Source organism: Toxorhynchites rutilus, chromosome 3, assembly GCF_029784135.1.
Source record: "Toxorhynchites rutilus septentrionalis strain SRP chromosome 3, ASM2978413v1, whole genome shotgun sequence".
In the NCBI taxonomy this organism is placed as follows: domain Eukaryota; kingdom Metazoa; phylum Arthropoda; class Insecta; order Diptera; family Culicidae; genus Toxorhynchites; species Toxorhynchites rutilus.
This window is the reverse complement of record NC_073746.1, coordinates 103,676,648-103,697,023: the sequence shown is the minus strand read 5'-3', so window position 1 is coordinate 103,697,023 and position 20,376 is coordinate 103,676,648. Positions and strand designations below refer to the sequence as shown.

Sequence of the window (20,376 nt, the reverse complement as noted above, 5' to 3'; positions counted from 1 at the left end):
ATTTAGAAACCATCAATTTTCTAAAAATAACGATTTTAAAAACCACTTGGTCAAAAAATGGATGAATATTTCTTCCTAATGCACAAAAAAACTCGTAGATAACGGCTAAACACAGCTAAAGATAGTTGCAATGAACAATGGATACCATGCTAAGGATGGAATTCTGAAATCGATCAACGCTTTGTAAATCGAGTTGAAATTTCAACTGCATTTCAGAGTACGAATATGAGTTTGAGTCAATTTACGTATATTCGCACATACATTCGCTATTCTTAGCGAAATAAAAACCATTATTTTGAAAACAGGTAGCAAACCTTTCAACTCTCATATGACACTATGACTTTACCTAAATAGAATGTTCCAAAACCTCAAATGAAGGGAAAAGAGATCTGCATGGTGGAGTACGATTACGAATTTGTATCACTGTATATTCCATTTCATTCTACATTCTTATTATTGTGTTCTACAATATTTCGCTATCTTTCATGCAGCTTCAAAATCCTATCGTTCCAAAAAATTGTTGTTTTCTCGCATTTTTTAAGCTGGCATATAGTTGAAGTTATTGCCATTGAGAGAACTTTCCAGAGATCTTTTGATCTATTATTTAATTTTCCCGAAAACCTGCATCACTGCAGTGATCTGCTGAGAAATCAAAAACACATCAAATGAGGGAAGCATATCAGTAGTGGATGAATTGTTGCAGTTGTTGAATTCTGATACTATTTGTATCGATTATATATGTGTTTTAGAGATGGGCAAAACGGTTCATTTCAGTGAGCGGCTCTGAGCCATGCGCTCAATGAAAAGAGCCGGCTCATTTGAGCGGCTCGACAGTTCTTTTCAAGAACTGGTTTATTTGTATGTGTAAAGAATGGAAGACGTAAAAAATAAGGTTTAAAATAATAATCAGCGCAGAGAATAGGAAAAAAAATTACTTTACTGAAGGTTTTCTCTGATATATTTTCATCACAATAATCTTCTTTACTTTTTTTAATTATAAACATTATCCTTTCAATGTTATCTGATGAAAATCTACTACATCTTTCACTGCTAACTTGTCCTGCTTTCGGAAAAACTAGCTCACATGTCGCCGGAATACATAATATTTTAAAAAAATTTGGTAGAGCCGCGGAGAGATAGATTTCCTCTCATTCCACCAAAGCAAATGGTCGCTTATTCTCAGCAAATGTGGTTCCGCTAAATATTTATCTACAATAGATATTGCAGCAGCTTTTGGACCATGTGAGGATCGATGATTGCCAACCAATGCATCAAACTCCTCCCATACAGATGACCGCGCTTCATCACCAACGATTTGTGGTAGGTTCGTAGGCGTGTATTCTATAGATGTCATTTTTAGCGTCCTTATTAACGACTGGTGTGCATAGTTGTACTTTCTGTTATCCCCAATACCTTTCTGCTTAAAGCGAGGATCTAGCAGTATTGGTTAGGCTTTATCAGCTCCGAAATCAATTCATTACAGAGCTTTTTCTAATCACCGATAGAACTGATTTCCCTTGATCTATATGATGTTGATCATGTCGAATTATCAGTCGAGAGAGTATAGCAGTTTTCGATAACGACACAGTTTTCTCCCCGTTTTATATCCCAAACATTTTTAAACTGTTTCGAATGGAATGTTTTCATGATTAACTGTATTATATTAGTCAAATCATTTCATTCGATACCCATATGTGGGAGTTGCATAAAAAAAGTAATTGGCAAGTTTGGAGTTGGATTTATCATAAATAACTGTGCTCTACTAGTCAAGCCCTTTCATCTGATATCCATATGATGGGGTTTTCAGAAGAAATGCAGTCTGCCATTTTGTAACGGTCGCCATAACTGTGTTCTACTAATCAAGTCCTTTCATTAGATACCCATATTGATGGGGCTTTGATAAAAAATCATATTTCACCATTTTGTGGTGGCGGCCATTTTGGATTTTGCATTTTGCATTTGCATTTTTCATAAATAACTGTGTTCTACTAGTTAAGTCCTTTCATTTGACACCTATATTGATGGGGTTTTGACGAAGTTTGTTGTCAGCCATTTTGTAACGGCCGCCATCTTGTATTTTCATTTTACATAAATAACTGTGTCCGACTAGTCAAGTCCTTTCATTAGATAGCCATATTTATGGAGTTTCGAGAAAATATGTTATCCGCCAAAATTTTTGTATGTTTGTAAATTTTGACGGTTTTGGCGCTAAATCAAACCGCTCAAAAAGCAACATGGGAAACATATATTTCTTATATATTTCTTCCGCACTGCCGCAGTCCACGGTTCGCCAGAACAAGCGTACGATCCACGGTTCTTTACCAATAAGCCGGCTCTTAAAAGAAACACGGTTCTTTAATGAACCGCAGTTCTTTTTGAACCGAGGTTCATTCAAAAGCCGTTCATTTGAGAGCCGCGGCTCATTTTTAAAGAACCGTGGATCGCTCGCTTTTTCTGACGAACCGGCTGGAATGATCGGGAGCGCTCGCCCATCTATAATGTATTTACTGTAGTTCCACAATTTAAGTTGATACTTTGAATTTGACGAGCAAATGTAAAAAAAATATATTGACTATTGGCTACTCGTATATGCAAATCATACAAGGCAATATTGTTCCTCAAAAAAAATTTCGATATTGTCTATCAAATTTGTCACATATTCGGGCTCCACGAAATTATTTAGCACTGTAATTATAAATGTATGGACCGGAGAGCTCTTATGACAGTTCGCCTTTCGAACCAGGAAAACTTTTATGGATCCCAGTATCTTTTTAGAGGATAATTTTCATTCTGATAAAGCAAATAATTTTAAAAAATCACTAGGAATCAGGATCAGTTCTGGAAAATCAAAATTGCAAAATTGAGTGTTTGTAAGGATATCAGGGAACAAACCAAGAAGTCTGGGGAATCCTGAAAGATCCGGAAGGTTGGCATCTCTGGGTGTGCAGTTGAAATTGTCCGGTTGATGTTTTAGATGTGGCTAGCTGGTTTGTATGCATTGTTTCGATTTGACATATATGATTTTTTCATTTAAAATTGAATTTCAAAACTGAATAAGAGCCATTCTGCAAAACCAAGTACCTTGCTTGTTCAGCGCAATAAAAATTTCGAGTTTCGTTCCGAATAAAGAGCATTTGCGGCACTCGCTACTTTTGTTTTTTCGTTTGAAGAAAAAAAAAGTCGAGACACATCGTTTGCTTGCTATCACGTTCGAGATACCTGCGCGCAAAAATCATGAATTTCCCCGAGTGAAGCCGGCCCATCCTCTGCAAAGCCAAATCGTTTCGGCCGAAAAACAATACATGATTAATTGAGACTTTTCTTTGAAGAAACCGCTAATGTCTTTCAGGACGCAATAAAAGCCCTTAACTGAGAAACGTTATCACAGCAACACTATTCCCCAGACCTGGCCCCCTCAGGTTATCACCTTTTTGCTCCAATGAGACATGTAGGGGAGGTGGGGGTAAAACGGACATGTTAAGAAGTACTTCAATTATATCTTTGGAAACTCATGTTTCCCAAAACTTTGATGCAGTTTCTCGCAATTCAATATACTGTTTTTCTACCTAATTGGCCAAATATTTTACAAAAAAGAGTTTTTCAATGTTTTTTACTAAAATTAAAACAGACCGAAAAGTACAACATATTTTTCGATGCGGGTATAATGGACATGTAGTGGGGGTAATATGGACAGGTTTATAATATATGAAGCGTAGAGGTTTATCGATCGCAAGAGGAATAATTTTATTCAACCAAGTTCTGAACTCATCACGAATGTCCGTTAAATGATGAAAAAATCGAATTAATACACCTAGAAGTGATATCGTGCTTTTCAGCAGTATAAACGGACAGACCCTCAACTATTTTGCTTTTGGTTCCAGTCAGCTTCTAAACAGTCCACATTTTTCGATTTTATTTCCATTTTTAGAAGCAGGGGATACCTTTGGAATAGATTAAACATACTTTTAACAGTCCATCTCACTCCCACTGGCAACTGTCCGTTTTACCCCACCAATATAATTATTTTAAAAATTTCAACTTTTCCACTCAAAAATGAATTTTGCTTTTCCGTACATATCTAATATCGCTTCTCTGTTAACTCACAAACCGAAATATAACCATCAGCGAATTGAATTTTGATATTAAACCACTCAAAATGCTTAATATCGAAGCAGCTAAAATTACATCCTCACGCGGAATCATGTATGATTTTCGGTTTTTGTTTCCCTTCATATTCATATAGACCGCATAGTTTTGCTAGCAACACCGCTCCAGTGAGAAACCAAAAACTAGTTTTAGCACTTTTCCCATTCCCTGCTTTCTGCAAATGGATACCGAATGACGACGTAATTTTTCTTGTATCATTTATCGCTCTGCACTTGGCTGTGCAGTGGTTTTCGCTATAGTAGAACGGGTCGATATATGCGGTTCAAACTTGTGTGCAGGCTTCGAAAATGGTGAGCGATGTTTGGTACAGGTCGTATATGCGATCAACAGTCTTCGATCATCTCTTTGTTTAATCATTTAGTGTAATACAAGTGAGTAGGTTAAGATGGGGGGATTTGGACATAGGGGGTGATTTGGACCAATCCTTTATCTCAAAAAGTACGGCCCAACTTGGATTTTTTATAATGTCATCTCCTTCTATTGTTGAGCCGTATGTACCTAACGTAGAAAAATGGTAAAATTTAACAGGTGGAGGGAACGGTAGCATGAACATAGCAAGCACTTTGATTTCAAAAAATATAAGTTTTCCGATCGTGGTTTTAAAGTTTTTCCCGCTGATTAAACAAACTTTTCGTGTTTTGTGCAGTAAAGTTCTGTTCACCTACAGAAGAGTTTTGATGCAGCGAAACTGTATGTTTGATAACAATGAATGAAATTTATTGCATTTTAATTTTTGCATGTTGTGCGGGGTGACATGGACATGTATCTGTGGGGTGAATTGGTCCTACCGGTTTGAGACTTTTCTTTGGTCTAATTGTTTCCAGATGCCGCTGAATTACAAAAGAAAGGATGGGCAGACAACGTTGGAAAAGGAGGAGCTGGAAAGAGCAACGCAGGCCATCAAGAACGGATTTTCTTTGACCAAGCATAGAAAATGTTTGAAAATGCTCGAACAACAGTGAAAAGTTCCATACAGAATTCGAGATGGTTTCAATCCAATTTTTCTGTTCTGGAATCTGGCCAAGACACCTGGTATCGGTCCCAGAACTCTGTTACTGATTGTAACATTATCCCAAAACTACTCTACATAAACATAAGTATGCTTATGTAGAGTACTTTTGTTCTTCATTTGCAGAAAAAAGCGGTCGAAGCACATCGTTTGCTTACGGAAGCTTATGGTGAACATTCTCCAGCAGTGATAACGTGTGAAAAATGGTTTTGGCAATTCAAAAGATAGATTTATTTTAAGAACCCTCAACCCGAGAAATTATGGCATTCACCTGGTGAAGACGGACAAATGCAAATCCAAACCGTTTCAGCCAAAGCACAATGCTCTGTGTATAGTGAAACCAGGAAGGTATGATGTACCATGTGTTACTAAAATCGGAAGAACCGACCGATAACGAATCAACTGGGAATCGTAGTCGCACTCGCCCTATTTTCTAGATCTGTTCTCGTCTGATTATCATCTTTACGATTCAATGATACATGTACATGCAGATAAATGTAGGGCTGCACTTCGCCGAATGAAGATGTCGAAAATGGGGAGGTTTCCCTCGAAACAAACAGCATGATGTTCTTTCAAGGAATCCACAATATGCCTGAGAGGATGACAAAATTTGTAAAATCAAACGAAGATTACTTCGAATATAAGTATTTTGAGGTTCTCCTGAGAATTATGGCTTCCTCATCTAAAAACCCGGACAATGCAAATAGTCCTAGTAATTCATCCAGTAATTTTTGTAGCATAAATACAAATAGTAATAATTAAACAATTTAACAAATAACATAGGAATACTTTTTTTATGTTACTTGCCGCTCACTATTTCACAAGCAGAAATCTGCATACAACTCAACTCAACTTGCATTTGTAATTACATGTTTTTAGCGGACCAGGACAAGAAATGGATGGGTTATTACTTTTCTACAAAACCGACAAATGTCAAGTTTCTCATATTCATATCAAAATATCAATTCCAACGGTTAACAATATTTGTTTGGCTTTGGACCTCAAAAACGAGAGACTACAATCAGAAACGAAAGATGTTCCATCTTTTAGTAAGGGTGTCAAATTAGAAAACACGTTTTTATGAAATAGTTTTAACGTTGAAAACTATTTTCACTGCGAACTGATTTGAATGGTTGTCATACAAACCATACTATCAGGTTGTCATACATAACATACTATCAAAATCTCTAGGCTTTATTTGATATGCAATACTCTAGTCTGTGAATAATTGAAAACAGATAACAATTCCCCCATACATTTGTTCTGTCAAATAAGGAGTAACTGCGAATACAACGAATCATTCAGACGTAAATCTGTCGCTTGAAATGCAAACGCAGAGAATAAACAATGCCACATTTGAACATACGCTGTGCAGGAAAGAAATATTACAATTTAAGCTCCGGCCGGTGGGAACTTGGTCACACGGCCAGAGCGTAAGCCAGAGCATTTCAATTTTGAATCAACCAGTCTTTCTCCTGCCAGCGAGCGGTTAACATCACTTCGGATGGTCGATAATGCGTCGTGTTGTGAATGATACCATACAAAACGTCAATTGTCATGTCGTCTGGTGGAGAGCGCTTGTGTATTTCTGCATCACACGCAAATGTAGATTGAATTGGCTATCATCAAACGCTGGTGCACAAAGCATTGATTGTTCAGAAATGGTATAAGGGAAATTTACCTTATTTCATCAGCACCTCTGACTTGCCAGCGCCATCTACCAATTTGAATCCATTAGATTTTGGTATTGGGAGATATATGCTAGGGAGGTTAAGTAAATTAAACTTTGGACACTATTAAATATCGTTTGGAGAAAATATGGGACGAAATGTCTATCGAAGTCGTGCATGATGCTTGTGATAGTTTTGAAAAAGCATTTGTGGGCCGTAATCGTATACAAAGGTGAACTAATTCCATCATAGCTTTACTACTTTACTATGATAATAGAGAATAACCACAGAGGAAATGATTACCTGATTTTTTCCGAATGTCGTGCTTGAATATTTAGAACAACATAAATAAACACAAAGGAATGCTCGTGTTTAAGGGGGAACTCCCGTCTGGAAAATCGAAAAAATCGAATTTTGGTTTTTTGCATTTTTGGGAAGCTTAAACCCTCAGAAATGTCCTACAAGGATTTTTCGATATTTTATTTCATTGAAAAGTTACAGCCGAAAGTATGAAGTCACAAATTTTGAAACGCGTTTTTCTCGAAACCATGTTTCTTCAACTGGTAGTATCGATATATCAGAATCTACTCGATCGATTTGGCTGAATTTTGTTATCGGCATATATAAATGAATTATCTAAAGCCTTACATAGCCGTTTTTGAACATTCCATTTTTTCGATTTTTTATGAGCTTCTACGTAGCGATTTTCCATGAAAAACATTTTTAACAAAAATAGCCGCCATTTTGGAAATGTTTCGAACTTTTAAAAACCCCTATGTAACGCTTTAGATATTATCCTAAAGTTTCAAAATATTCATTGGAATTTGTTCTACGACACCCCGTTGCTTCAGAACCGTTACCAGCAGCAACACTTTGAGCTCCGATTTTTTTTGCTATGCTTTACATTCAGACCGCATCAATAGCATTTGCACAATAACATTTCCGGCAAACTTATGATTATAATTTTTCTTTAAATTTTACGTAGAACGTAGAACGTAGAGAAAAATACATAATTGTTAATTGTAACCAACGGCTTCGAAACAGTTTGACCAACCTATTCGATATTGGAAGGTAGTTTGGAGGAGATACTCGCTCTTCTGAAATATAAGTCTTGAATCATAAATTGATCTGCGAAAAAGCACTGCACCGAAGGCAGATTGAAAATTTTAGTCAAATCGGAAATCATGCGTTTCAAACGTTTCAAACATTTGGCAGAAAATTGCCCGCTCACTGAAAAAAGTCAAATACACATATGGCAATTGAAACTTTCAGATTACATTCCTCACAGACGGAAGATCAACAAACAAACGCATCTGTTGTGGCCAGCAACGGTTCTCGCTGGCCATCTCACCAAACATAAATCGAGGCAGAAGAAGAAAAACAACTGTTAGACACACGCAGCATGCGCACGTGCACACCGCGTAGGTGCTAACGAAAAGATAAACATAATCAAAATGTGAGCCAGAGTGCGTTGAGATGCGTTCAACAGAAAGTAGAAAGTTACGAAAGGTAGAAAGAACGAACAAGAACCGACGCCACAAAAGAGAATGAGGTCATTGATCTGGCCGAAACGCACGGATGAACACGGGAACCCGAAACCACCTAGGATGGTACCTGTTGATATGTTTTGGAATTCAAAACACAGCATTGCGGTTTTTTCTTTTAATATTTTTTATGTTTCTTCTTAACAACTACGCTATATCTAAGGAAAACACCTCTTCGTCTCTTCGTCTGAAAACATACGAGGCTAAAACGGATTAAACCTAACACGATTCTAGTTTTTATTTTATCCAAAAAGGCACATTTACGGTTCGTTAAATATGTTCACTGACATTCGTTAGTACTTTCGCGTTTAAAGGTGTGTGTGCTCTGTTTGCGCTAGTGGCTTAAAAATTAAAAACTCGGACGGACGGACTTAACAGCTATGTTCCGTATGGTTCAACGGTTTCGTCATCACTTAACGTTATTTGATTTGTTGTGATTGAGATTCTGGCCTCAGCAGATTGTCGGCGGATGCCTAGACTATTCCTCCCACCGGCATAGTGGATACCGTGCTGTGTGGTGTCGTGGGACGTGACCCGGCTAGCGAGTGCGCCACCGAAGCGTTGAGCGACTGCATCGTACCCATCCGGAGATGAGCGAGATCCTCCAGCTTCGTCAGGTCGGCTAGTTCCAGGTAGAGCGAGTACACCAGCAACCACCCATAGATGGATGCAATCACAATTACGATCCAGATGAGGGTGATTAGAATGTTATACGCGAAGATGAGATCGTTGACGATCGAAAATAGCAGCAGAGCCAAAAATCTGAATATCGTGAAGATGGCGAATGTCCACAGCCAGGGCACAATTCGATTCTCGTGTTCCTTGCGCAGCGCGTGAACCAACATTATGCTGGTTATAAGGATTACGAGCGCACAGATTAAGGAGAATAGTGCCGCGATCATTAGGGCATTTCGCACGTGTTTGTTGCCTACGTACACAAATTCATACGAAATGACGTAGTATCCGTAGTGTGTGGATCCGGGAGCAGCCATTACCAGACAGTATATGTCGAAGACGGAAGTGATAATCGTGAACAGTGCTATGAAGATCGAAAAAGTGCCAGTAATTATCGCACCCCGCTGGATGTCCATGTATTTGTTATTGTGCAGAATCGGCTTCTGATACCACGGTATCCGGATCGATTTCATCGATCGCGATCGCTGCGAGTGCAGATTCGATTGTGATCTACTCGTGATGTGCGAGTAGACCGACGGAGTCGACCTGTAGGTCGACGGAGTCTTCCGACCGTAATTCATGACGCGTTGCTCGTTGTTCAAAGCTGCAAACAATCAAAATATGCCACATTGAGTCAGCGAATTATCGAGTCTGGGGGTGGGAATAAATTCGCTTAAAACGGCCACTTGTTGCACTCGACACGGCAACCAGCACTAATGACAGAGAAATTTACACTTGAACTTGGCACCGGGAACTTGACAGACCGGGAACTTTCGCGCATCGGAACGAAACTGACAGATGTCGAAATCACGCGCACGGAAGACCGCCGCCGCCGAAATGAACGATAAATTGGCACCAGTGGGTATCGATCAAACGAGAAATAACAACCGACACAAAACAACCCAGACAGAGTGGCAGACGGAAGAAAAAAAATTACTGTAAAAATCTAGTTGGACGATTATGAAGGAGGGGTAATGAACTAATCGATAAAAATGTGCCATTTTATCGTCATCATAATGACAGAAGTTTTTTTTTCTTCTATTTTATCATTCAATATTTTTTGCTGTCCCCCTCCAGGCCAGTCGTTTTGTTCAGCTGTAATTTCTCGTCATCAGAGCTTTTTCCTTCATAGTGCCATTTTAAGCAGATACAGGATAAATAGGCCAATAGAGAAAGAGCAGTTATTGGTTGTGAGCTGTACGCAGGTTATATGATCTGATCGTTGCGGTTACCACAGAAACATGTGAGTCAGTTTTATGTGCTATGCGTGAAATTTGACAACCCGAGCGCTCATTTTCCACTGAGAAAATATTTATAATAAATTTTGGAAAATTTTTACCGATAATTTTTTATGAATTCAAATTCAACGCAAAGTTTTCATCACCTGAAAGTAATGTCTTGTATAGCATAGTTTGTGAATAGAAATTTATGCATCATGAGAAACCAAAACCAATTGCCGATTTAGAAATGTGAATTAAAAATACCATAATTATTGTTCTGAATATATTCCTCCTTTGAACTTTTGCAGCCTTATTAAATGTTGATATGGGTGTCGCACTGGCCGAAAAAAAATTCCCTTGTAAAAATCCTCAAATCTTTTGTTTCTACCAAGTACCGTTATCCATTATTCATAGAAACTCCATATTAAATGGTGAACAAGTTCACTAGTCATCAAAATTTTGGAAAAAGCGTAAACTATTACATGGTTAAATAAAGTTTTTAGCATGATTCATTTTTATGATGGTTGAGAGCAGTCATACGACCGCAAAGAGTCACAAGTTACTCTAAAATTCGTTTCGATAATTTGGTAATTATTTTGAATCTCTAGGACCCTGCAACATGAATGACTGAGTCTAGACTCCAGAAAATCTGCTGTTTGGTTTTGTTCCATTAAACAACATCGTTTTTTTATTGGATAGGCAACCAAGATGGGTCAAATATGTACCCTCAGCTCAGAAAATATTATCATGGATCTCAAAATCAAAGAAAAATCACTGGAAAAGATAGCAAATATAATCGGTCGCTCTAGAACATTAGTTAATAACGCGATTCAGCACGTCCGAAAACATCAAAACGGTTCAAAAATCCAGCTAAAGACTCGTCCAAGATAGACAACACTGGCAGACTATTGTGTTATCACACGCATCGCCAAGAAAAATCCATTTATAACCTCCGCAGAAATTTGAGATAGAATTGCTGAGGATTAAGGAATTGAGATGAGCAGCCGAACAACCTGAAAAAACTGGAAGGAAGCGGGTAAGTGCAAGTCAGAGAAAGTTTGCCGAAAATTCCCCCGACCAAAATAGGAATCGAACCTGAACCCCCTATTGCATTCGAAAAGTGTTTCATTCAATTTTTAATTGAAAATATATACCCCAAATATACATACCGTAAAGAAAAATAATTTTCCAGGGGAACGTGGGTGTTCGAATTTATTTAAATCAAAATATAAATTGTGGGCGGGACGAAGTTCGGTGGGTCAGATAGTTGTCTATAGAATGCTTTCTTGAAAGCATAACGGAAATAGTATGCAGTGGGTATTAAATTCAAGGTTACTGAACCACGACAGAATCACAGCTTTTGCAAAAACTTTTAAAAAACTTTCGTTGCGTTGGTTTTGTCAAATGTATACCGGAAACTAAAAAAAGATCACATTATGGTTGACATCCAATAATACAGAATACAGAGCTAAATATCCGAAACACAAAAAAGAAGAACTCTCTGTTTTGACAGTATATGACAGAGATATAAATCCAGCGGCAACACTATATGATAATTTCAGTGCAAGTCAATTTGAGGTTTATCAAATATTTGTTTCAATTTCAGGAAAAAACAGGAACCTTGACAAAATAATTTTACAACAATACAACGCATGGCCATATGAAGCAAAACCAGAAGAATCTACTCTCATACCTCTGTTAGGGAAGTGTACTCTGTCCACTATGTGAGACCATTCTAATCCATTGTTAAATTTGCATGCTCATCCAAATGAAAGCAACAAAGTCTGGTGAATATAGCAGTTGCGAAACGTCGTTATATAAAAGCATAGCAAAGGAGTTTTTTGCAACGTACATGAGAGCTAAAACATATTATGAAGTGTTATTTTCGTTTCTATACTTATATAGCAACCGTTTCTTAGAAAACTCGACACACACAAATTAGTCTTTTTACTGAAGTGATTTGTTTTCATCATCAATATTAAAAATGTCAATATATTGGGTTGTCCGAAAAGTAATTTCCAAATTTTTTGTCATCACAAATAAAATACTTTTTTTGTGCATAGAATGAACGCATAAAGATGGGATGTACCTCATCTTAAAGCTTAAACTCTCGAGTTTTAGAGCATTCTACGAACATATTTTTATCTTGGTTTGTGTAGATGTAGTGTGTAACCAAACGTTGAGTTACAATATTGAATTTGGTGAGAAGGCCAACCGTTGGTTTGGACTTTACCCAATTTTGTAAACAAAAAATTGTTAGTACTGTCTTGTCATATGAGAAACCAACAGTCCATGTCCACAATTTGTGTTTGACCTTTCTGTAGTTTCGCACATGAAAATAAGAGAAAATAATTTTAGGAAGACAACGATTAACTGTCGTAGCAGGACGCAGGACGCAGGAGTTCTATTTTTTGTACAAATCAAAACAAACAGTTAATTGCAGAATCCCGGGTTGGTGTTTTACAAAAAGTTATTTTATCGTTAGTTAGTTTTATTTACTAGTAGTAGGGAAGAAGATATATTTGTTTACTTAATTATTCGTTCATTTATTTATTTATTTATGTATTTATTCATTTATTTGCATATTTATTTATTTATTTATTTACACATTCAAAGTTATTTTTAATATTTATATACAGTTGCTTGTTTTGCTTGACCAAAAACTTTACATTTTTTATTCATATAAGCGAGAAGCGAGTGGGTTAATTTGTCCAGGTAAAGCTCGCTTCCTTAAATATTTGATTGTAAGTTGTATTTGTCTATCGGAGTATTGTCACTCGTCGTCACAGCGAAAAAGGCATGGCTTTGACGATGTGGAAACGGCCCTCAATGGAAACTTACCAGAAAAATTAAATAGGGTAGAAAGCTTCAATTGCTTGAAGAAATTCAAAAGACGTTGTTTGCTCGGAAAGGAAAAAAGAAAGATTTGAAATGGGACAAATTGGAAATTATCGGGGAGTCGTCGCGAAGAACTAGACACGGTCTGATACTATTGCTAAGTCTTCGAGATTTATTGGATTATAAATGAAAAAAGTACATACACAAAAAATTATTTATTCGTTAGGTTATTCAATGTGTGGGGTTTTTTTTTGTTTTTCGTTAGATTTCGTTTTAGTATAAATCTTGTTTCCCGCCAACGATAAAAAGTGTTATAAACGGTTGCATTTTGTGTCCACCATTGTTGTGTGAAAAGAATGATCAAGTGAACAAAAATATCGGGAAGAAAATAAAAACCATTCCTTTCTGTTTTCTCAAAGACTTTGTGGACTAACACAAACGCCGATGTAATAAATTATCTTTGTACAGAATTTATTGGAGGTCTTGAAACTGCATTTCTGCATTTGCGATGCGAAAATTATTTAATCAATAACGAAGGGGAAATTTTTCTTTCAAACAACAATATCTCTGTACTGAAAGGTCTTACAGAAACGTTATAGGAATAAAATGAAAGCTTGTTGATAGAGCTAACTAGATTTTCTTATTGAATTAGTAGACCAAAAATTGTGTTAGTCCATAAAATCTTTGAATATACAGAAAGAAATAGATTTTTTATTTCTTTCTGATTTTTGTCCACTTCATCTACGTACACCAAGATAAAATATTTATGCGTTCATTCTATGTAAGAAAAAAATGAATTCTATTTGTAATGAAAATAATCGGCAGTTAGTATTCGTGCAACTCAATATTTTACTCGTTCATATCACATAAGTTGATGGTTGAATATTGATTCCAAATACATAAGTTGATAGGAAATATCCCCAGAACTTTTTTGCATAAGACGTATATACCGGAAATAGTAAAATAAGCTAACAATATGACTTTAAATTGATAGATTTTTCCGATTTTATTCGTCGTTCACATTCTCTCATACTACAACAAAAAACATTTTTTGACCCAATTCGGACGTTAGCTTTCATTGTATGGTTTGTCACGATGCCTCGAGCAAGAGGGTTGTTTTGCTCTGTAGTTTCGATTTTCTTATAGGCGGATGAACTTCTCTAGAACAAACATCTAAACTAAACTTTAGGTTTTTAGTTACACTCTAGGTAGTGCTAGCTATAAATGAACTGCAAAAGTTCGAACCCCCTATTATTCAATTCTCTTTCTTTTTCTATATCTCCAGAACATCATACATGTTTCAACAACTACCCAACTGACAACCAGTCGCAGGTGGCGGCAGCGAGTGGTTTCAAACGATTCTTAAGATAGAGAGATGAAAGTTTAGATTCATCAAATAAACTGAAAAAGTCTGAAGCAGCTTATTTCGATAGTTCAAAACAGCTTCATCATCTCCAAAATAACCCCGGCGAACTAACTTCTAAATACAAAGCAGAAAAATAAACGAGAAAAATGAAGCCAAAAGAAAGTGAGAAAGAATTGTGTAGAAATAAAATCAAAACTCATCAGAATCCAGCAACACCAACGCCAATGACATTACCGTAGGTTTTCAGAACCACTCAAACTCTCACAAACTCACAAGCCACATTATCATTTGAAAAAATCAAACAAATGAAAATAAAACGATATATTTGAATTGACATCAATACTTAGCTTCGGTTATGTCTCCGACTTTATCCACCTGTCTTTATTTTTTAATTGTTGTTCTCAAAACCGAGATTGAGAATCGATGAAAAGATAAATCCCTCCGGTTTTCATACCGTCAGGTGGAAAGTGTTTGTGTATCATTCAATCACACGTATTGAATCACACTGTTCTTCTGATGGATCAGATAACGCATCTTAGTGGAACATACGACCGGAAGCTGAGGTTGAATGTATTTTGGACAGTTTCCAGACCTGAAATTCTATAAGACCACTGCTAGAGGAAACGTTCTCAGTGAATTTTAGTTCGTTTACGCTGATAAATTTTCCAGGAAGTCCTTGATTTGGCGAGGGATTTACAGCTGTGGACTGAAAATCAATGTTGTCGTCACAAAAATTACATTGAAAATGTACAGGAGAGAGTGCCTGCAGAAACTTGCAAGCTGCCACCACAGTCGAGAGGTGCTTCAGTGGTACCGTGACAATGGGATCAATTACATTGAAAAACACCTCAATCCTCCGAATTGCTGCCAGTTCCGCCCAATCGAAAAATATTGGCCAATTGTCAAGCGGAATTGAAGAAGGGTGCCAAAGTGACACGGGATGCAGAAGGCATGAAGAGATCATGGGATAAAATGGACGCTGAGGTTGACCAACAGGGAGTCCAAACTCCGACGGAGGTATCCGACGAAAAATACGAAAATTCATCGAAACTGTAGAGGAATATTTTTTTCTGAAGGAACAATTATAAAAACATTTTTTGTACCTTTAACCAATCTCGAGATACAACTGGTTTTGTGACTCTGGATTCTAAACAGCTTTAATCAACAGTTGAATATAGTTGAACTTTTTCATCATTATTTACTAACCTTACCCAAACAGCTGCATAATAAAGTAATATAAGCTATGTTCCTGGGATCTTCATTACGCTTCGATATAACTTACAATTTTGAAAGAAAAATGTAACAGTTCGGCTGAAAAATGTGTAAGTGGATGCGGAAGCAATTCGAAGCCCAATTCATGCAATTTTGCCATCGTTTTCATTGATTAATTTTTTTTACAAAAAAAAAGGTGCTTCACTCTCAATGCTGTAACTCACGAACCAATCGACCGATTGCTGTCAAATTTTGACAAGTATCCATTGAAAGATGGTGCTTTGTGCTAGTCGAGTAGATTTTTGCAAGAGGCGCCATCTAGACGTCAACCTTATGAACTTTTCAGCCGAACTGTTACGTTATATCGATGTTTCCCTGTACAGCCACATGTCATGAGCGGACGAAAATAAGGCCACCATAAATACGGAGTGCTATGTTAAACATGCAAAACATAATAGCAAGATAGTTTAGGAGCGTTTTTGAGCATATTCCATAACATTAACTTCAATAATGCATTTATAGGTTACTAGCTGACCCGGCAAACTTCGTCCCGCCCAAAATTTATTTTTCGTTATCACATCAACGTTTTCTTATTAAGCGCACGTTCATAGGTCCAATCGCAGAACTGTTCATTGATTGATCTTCTAATATATCCTTTAAAACTACCCTTCACTATAAAATTCCTAGTACTTCTACCAAAACTCGTCATTACAATAATAGATTATTTTCAAACACAATTCTCGTTCATGATTTTTCAACCACTTGCAAATAACATGTTTCTCCGTTACATGGAATAAATGTTTGATACAGAAAATATGATAGAATAAAGACAGCTCTAAATCGGACAATTCCTTCTTCGAACAACGCTTATGAATATGTAATTGTAGAACATATGCGAATTGGATTTTTCGAACTTTCCCATTTTCTTTCAGAGTTTTTCGAAATTTTTCATTTGTCATGTTTGGTTAGAATATTTTTATTATTTTTGTGGGACCCCCTCTCCATTCCAGAGGAGAGAGGTGTCATACCATCATAGAAACATTTCTCGTACCCAAAAACTCTCACATCCCAAATTTGGCTCCATTTGCTTAATTAGTTTTCGAGTTATGCAGATGTTTGCGTTTCTTTTGTATGGCAGTCCCCATGCCCTCAGAGAGGGGGTAAGTGTGTCGAACCACCATAGAGACATTTATTGCCACCTAAAACCTCCATATGTTAATTTTGGTCCCGTTTGCTCGATTGATTCTCGAGCAATGCAGCCCCCTCACGTAAAGAAGACGGGAGGAGTGTCAAACCACCATAGAAAAATATATCGATCACTAAAATCTCTGTATGCCAAGCTTGATTCCATTCGCTTGATTATTTCTCGAGTTATTCAGAAACCATCTCCCCCCCCTGTAGAGAGGGGGAGGAGTGTCTATTCACCGTAGAAACGTTTCGTGCCCCCTAAAACCTTCACATGCCAAATTTGGCTCCATTTACTTGATCAGTTTTCAAGTTATGCAGAAATTTGTGTTTCTTTTGTATGGCAGCTCCCCCTTACAGAGGGGGGAGGAGTGCCTTACTATCATAGAAACATTTATTGAACCCTAAAACCTACACATACCTCCTTTGGTCTCGTTTGCTTGATTAATTTCCGAGTAATGCAGAAATTTGTGTTTCATTTGTATGGCAGCCCCCCCTTAGAGAGAGGGTAGGAGTGTCTTACTACCTTAGAAACATTTATTGCACCCTAAAACCTCCACATGCCATCTTTGGTTTCGTTTGCTTGAATAATTCCCGAGTATTGCAGAAATTTGTGTTTCATTTGTAGGTAGCCTCCCCTTAGAGAAGGAGTAGGAGTGTCTAGCCACCATAAAAACATTTATTGCACCCTAAAATCTCCACATGTCAAATTTGATATCGTTTTCTTGATTGACTTCCGAGCAATGCAGAAATTTGTGTTTTATTTGTATGGCAGCCCCCCCTTAGAGAGGGGGGAGGGGTCTCGAACTGTCATAAGAACCTTCCTAGACCCCAAAAACCCCAACATACCAATTTTCACTTCTGGTCACTAAAAAATCGACCCTATTTACAGAAAATCAGTAATCAAACAGGTTCTAAAATTCACGTTTTACACCACTAATTACTCAGGTGGATGAAGAAACACGTATTCAACAAATCATTCAATTTTTCATTTCAAAGGAGAAGTTGCAGTGAAACATCAACCTCTGTACCTTGCATTTTCACAGATATTTGAGCACAATTATTACACAGTTCCATTGTCGGATCAAAACAGTTTTGTGGAGACAAAACACTTCACAAGTGTTTCTCCAGTCAAATGTAATTGACTATCAAAACAACTTTCCACCACACTACAACAACACACGTGTCGATGAATAGATGAAGGTACACCCACAGTGGCACAGTGGCACATAAAGGAAATACCGCGACGAAAAATCACAAAACTTGCAGTTTATAATTGCATAACAAAAACAACAACAGCTACAGCATCGAGATGAAAAAACAACAATCATCAGCTTAATATTCGCGGCATCGACTTCTCTTGCTTGATATCCACACTATTGAACACGCCAAACGCGATCAAAACAGGTTTTCTCATCTTGCTGAGAGTCTGAAGTCTCCAGCTCCAAGTGGGGAGTCTCGTACGAGGTAGTCGCAGAGAACTTCCTCAGCTTAGCGCAAAAAAAAACAAAGACCACTACAATTATGCATTGCGGCGCTTGCGATGCGAAGTGGTTTTGTTGATGGAGAAAAATGCGAAACCTGTTTACACCAACACACACCTCAGGTCTTCGACATAGCTCACTATTATTTCGTCTACTGGCTGGATCTGCAACCCGTTTGGGCCCAACCAAGAAGACCCCATCGCACCAACACATGCTATGAATCTTCAGCGGTGGTCGTGTGATGACATGGGTGGATACCTTTGCGGGGCTGCAACTCCCCCGTATGCTTATTGCAGGGGGATGGGATCACAGGAAACTTCACAGTGACTTACTATAATGTCTGTCAGCGAAATGGGAGTTTATTCGAAAATATTTCGATAATAATTTCACTAGCAATAACAAGCATTCGATACAGTCTTTAAGGCCTGTGACGAAGAGATTGGACGTTCCACGTATAGCACGTAATAAATCTGACTCACGGTGTACGATACTCTTTCCCATGCAAAATGTTATGCAAATTAAAACTACCTGCATATTTTAACAATGTGAATGAATTTTCTCACAAACCACAATTGCATCCGATCATATATCCTTTAGCTTTCCGCGAGCTCACGTAATGAGGTTATTCAGCTACGAACGATGGTACACACCTTAAATTTAACCTTGTTTCCACTGTGGACACAGTCGTGTTCGATTCGAAACCACCGGGCTATCGATTCCGAAGGTTTTTATGTTTCACATTCAGCCTGGCAGGCACAGCTCACTATATCAGAAAGGGGGAATGTTGCAATAATCACTCGACGCAGGGAACACTTTTGGAACTAAAACATTCATTCAGGGGGAATGGAAAACAAAAAAAAAGAACTTAATATGAGGTAGCAACGCGACGCAAGCAAACGAGCGTTCGTAAGCACGCAACTTGTAACGAACACGGTTCTCTCGAAACTGACGAACGGCGCGCTCGCGTGTGGTGAATTGGGGCCGCGCTAAGTTTTTCCAGAGGAATGCCCCCCACTTCGGGCACCTTTCCATGCTAGACAGTAGTGTAAACAACCGGCCGCCGTGATGATGAGTAATCGCAACATAAGACGGTGTGAACGAAGAACTCACGAGAGCCGCCCGGCTGTACTCACCAGGTGTGTGTAGAGGGAAACCCTCAGTGGTGAGTTTCCAGCGCGGTGTTGATCGCACTCCGAGCGATCGCCAACTCTCTTTCTCACCCACACATACCACCTCAGGTCTCCCTCAGAACGATCACCACCCAGTCGCAGACAACCTGTGCCGCGTCACTCGTGGTGAATATATTAATTAATTATCCACTGCGTTCGTATACTAATAGCGCGTCGACACGATATATTTTGTTGTCACACCGCTCGTGGCAGCAGAGTGACTTGTTTGTTCAATTCATCACCCACCACAAATCCCACTGATGACGAAATGGATGTCAACACATGCACCGACCACGAACAAATTTTTCCGCATTTACATAGATTTTCCCATTAGCATACCCTATCTGAATGAACCAGTAACGCGAGACATAATCAACACGAAGAAAAGTAAGTTTGATCATAGAGTTGATATTGTCTGTATAGTTTTGTCTATTTTCAACGCTTGGTAACGTGACCCCATGTGTGTCGATCGTAATGCCAGCAGCGGTCGACGCCCATCCGACGGGAACCAACTGTTGTTGTTAGTTACCCAAGTGTTTGCCTGTGGTAGAGCAAATGTTGTTAATATTTGGCAGAAAGAAAGAGTAAAATTTTTGGCGGAGACGACGACGACGACGACGCAGAACCGGTTTCAACACGGTTTAATGACTTGTACACATGGAAAGGGTACGTCATCGTTTATTCTATACTACAGGTTGAAATGAACATGCAAAACATGAAGCAAAAGCCTGTTTTCGGAAGCAACGCTCAAGTTGGAGGGATTTAAACAACCTGACGGGACAAGGAATTGTGTGCCACGCTCGTCACTTGAACAATAATTTCAAGTTATCGTAATGA

At 38.1% G+C, this 20,376-nt stretch overlaps 2 protein-coding genes across 7 annotated transcripts in view; both read right to left on the bottom strand.

Moving 5' to 3' along the window:
• The window catches only part of LOC129773409 (protein PALS2), a 146,335-nt gene that overhangs the window by 31,384 nt on the left and 94,575 nt on the right, over positions 1-20,376 (bottom strand). The gene's annotated exons all lie outside the window — the stretch shown is intronic.
• On the bottom strand, positions 8,501-19,338 carry LOC129773415 (uncharacterized). Its single transcript, XM_055777020.1, has 2 exons — positions 19,021-19,338; positions 8,501-9,669 (listed from the first exon to the last, which is right to left on the bottom strand). Exon 2 carries the CDS (start codon positions 9,644-9,646, stop codon positions 8,864-8,866), a length of 783 nt encoding a protein of 260 aa, XP_055632995.1. The 5' UTR covers positions 9,647-9,669; positions 19,021-19,338; the 3' UTR covers positions 8,501-8,863.

Coding starts and splice junctions, on each gene's coding strand:
- LOC129773415 (XM_055777020.1), bottom strand. CDS start 9,646: ATGAATTACGGTCGGAAGACTCCGTCGACCTACAGGTCGACTCCGTCG.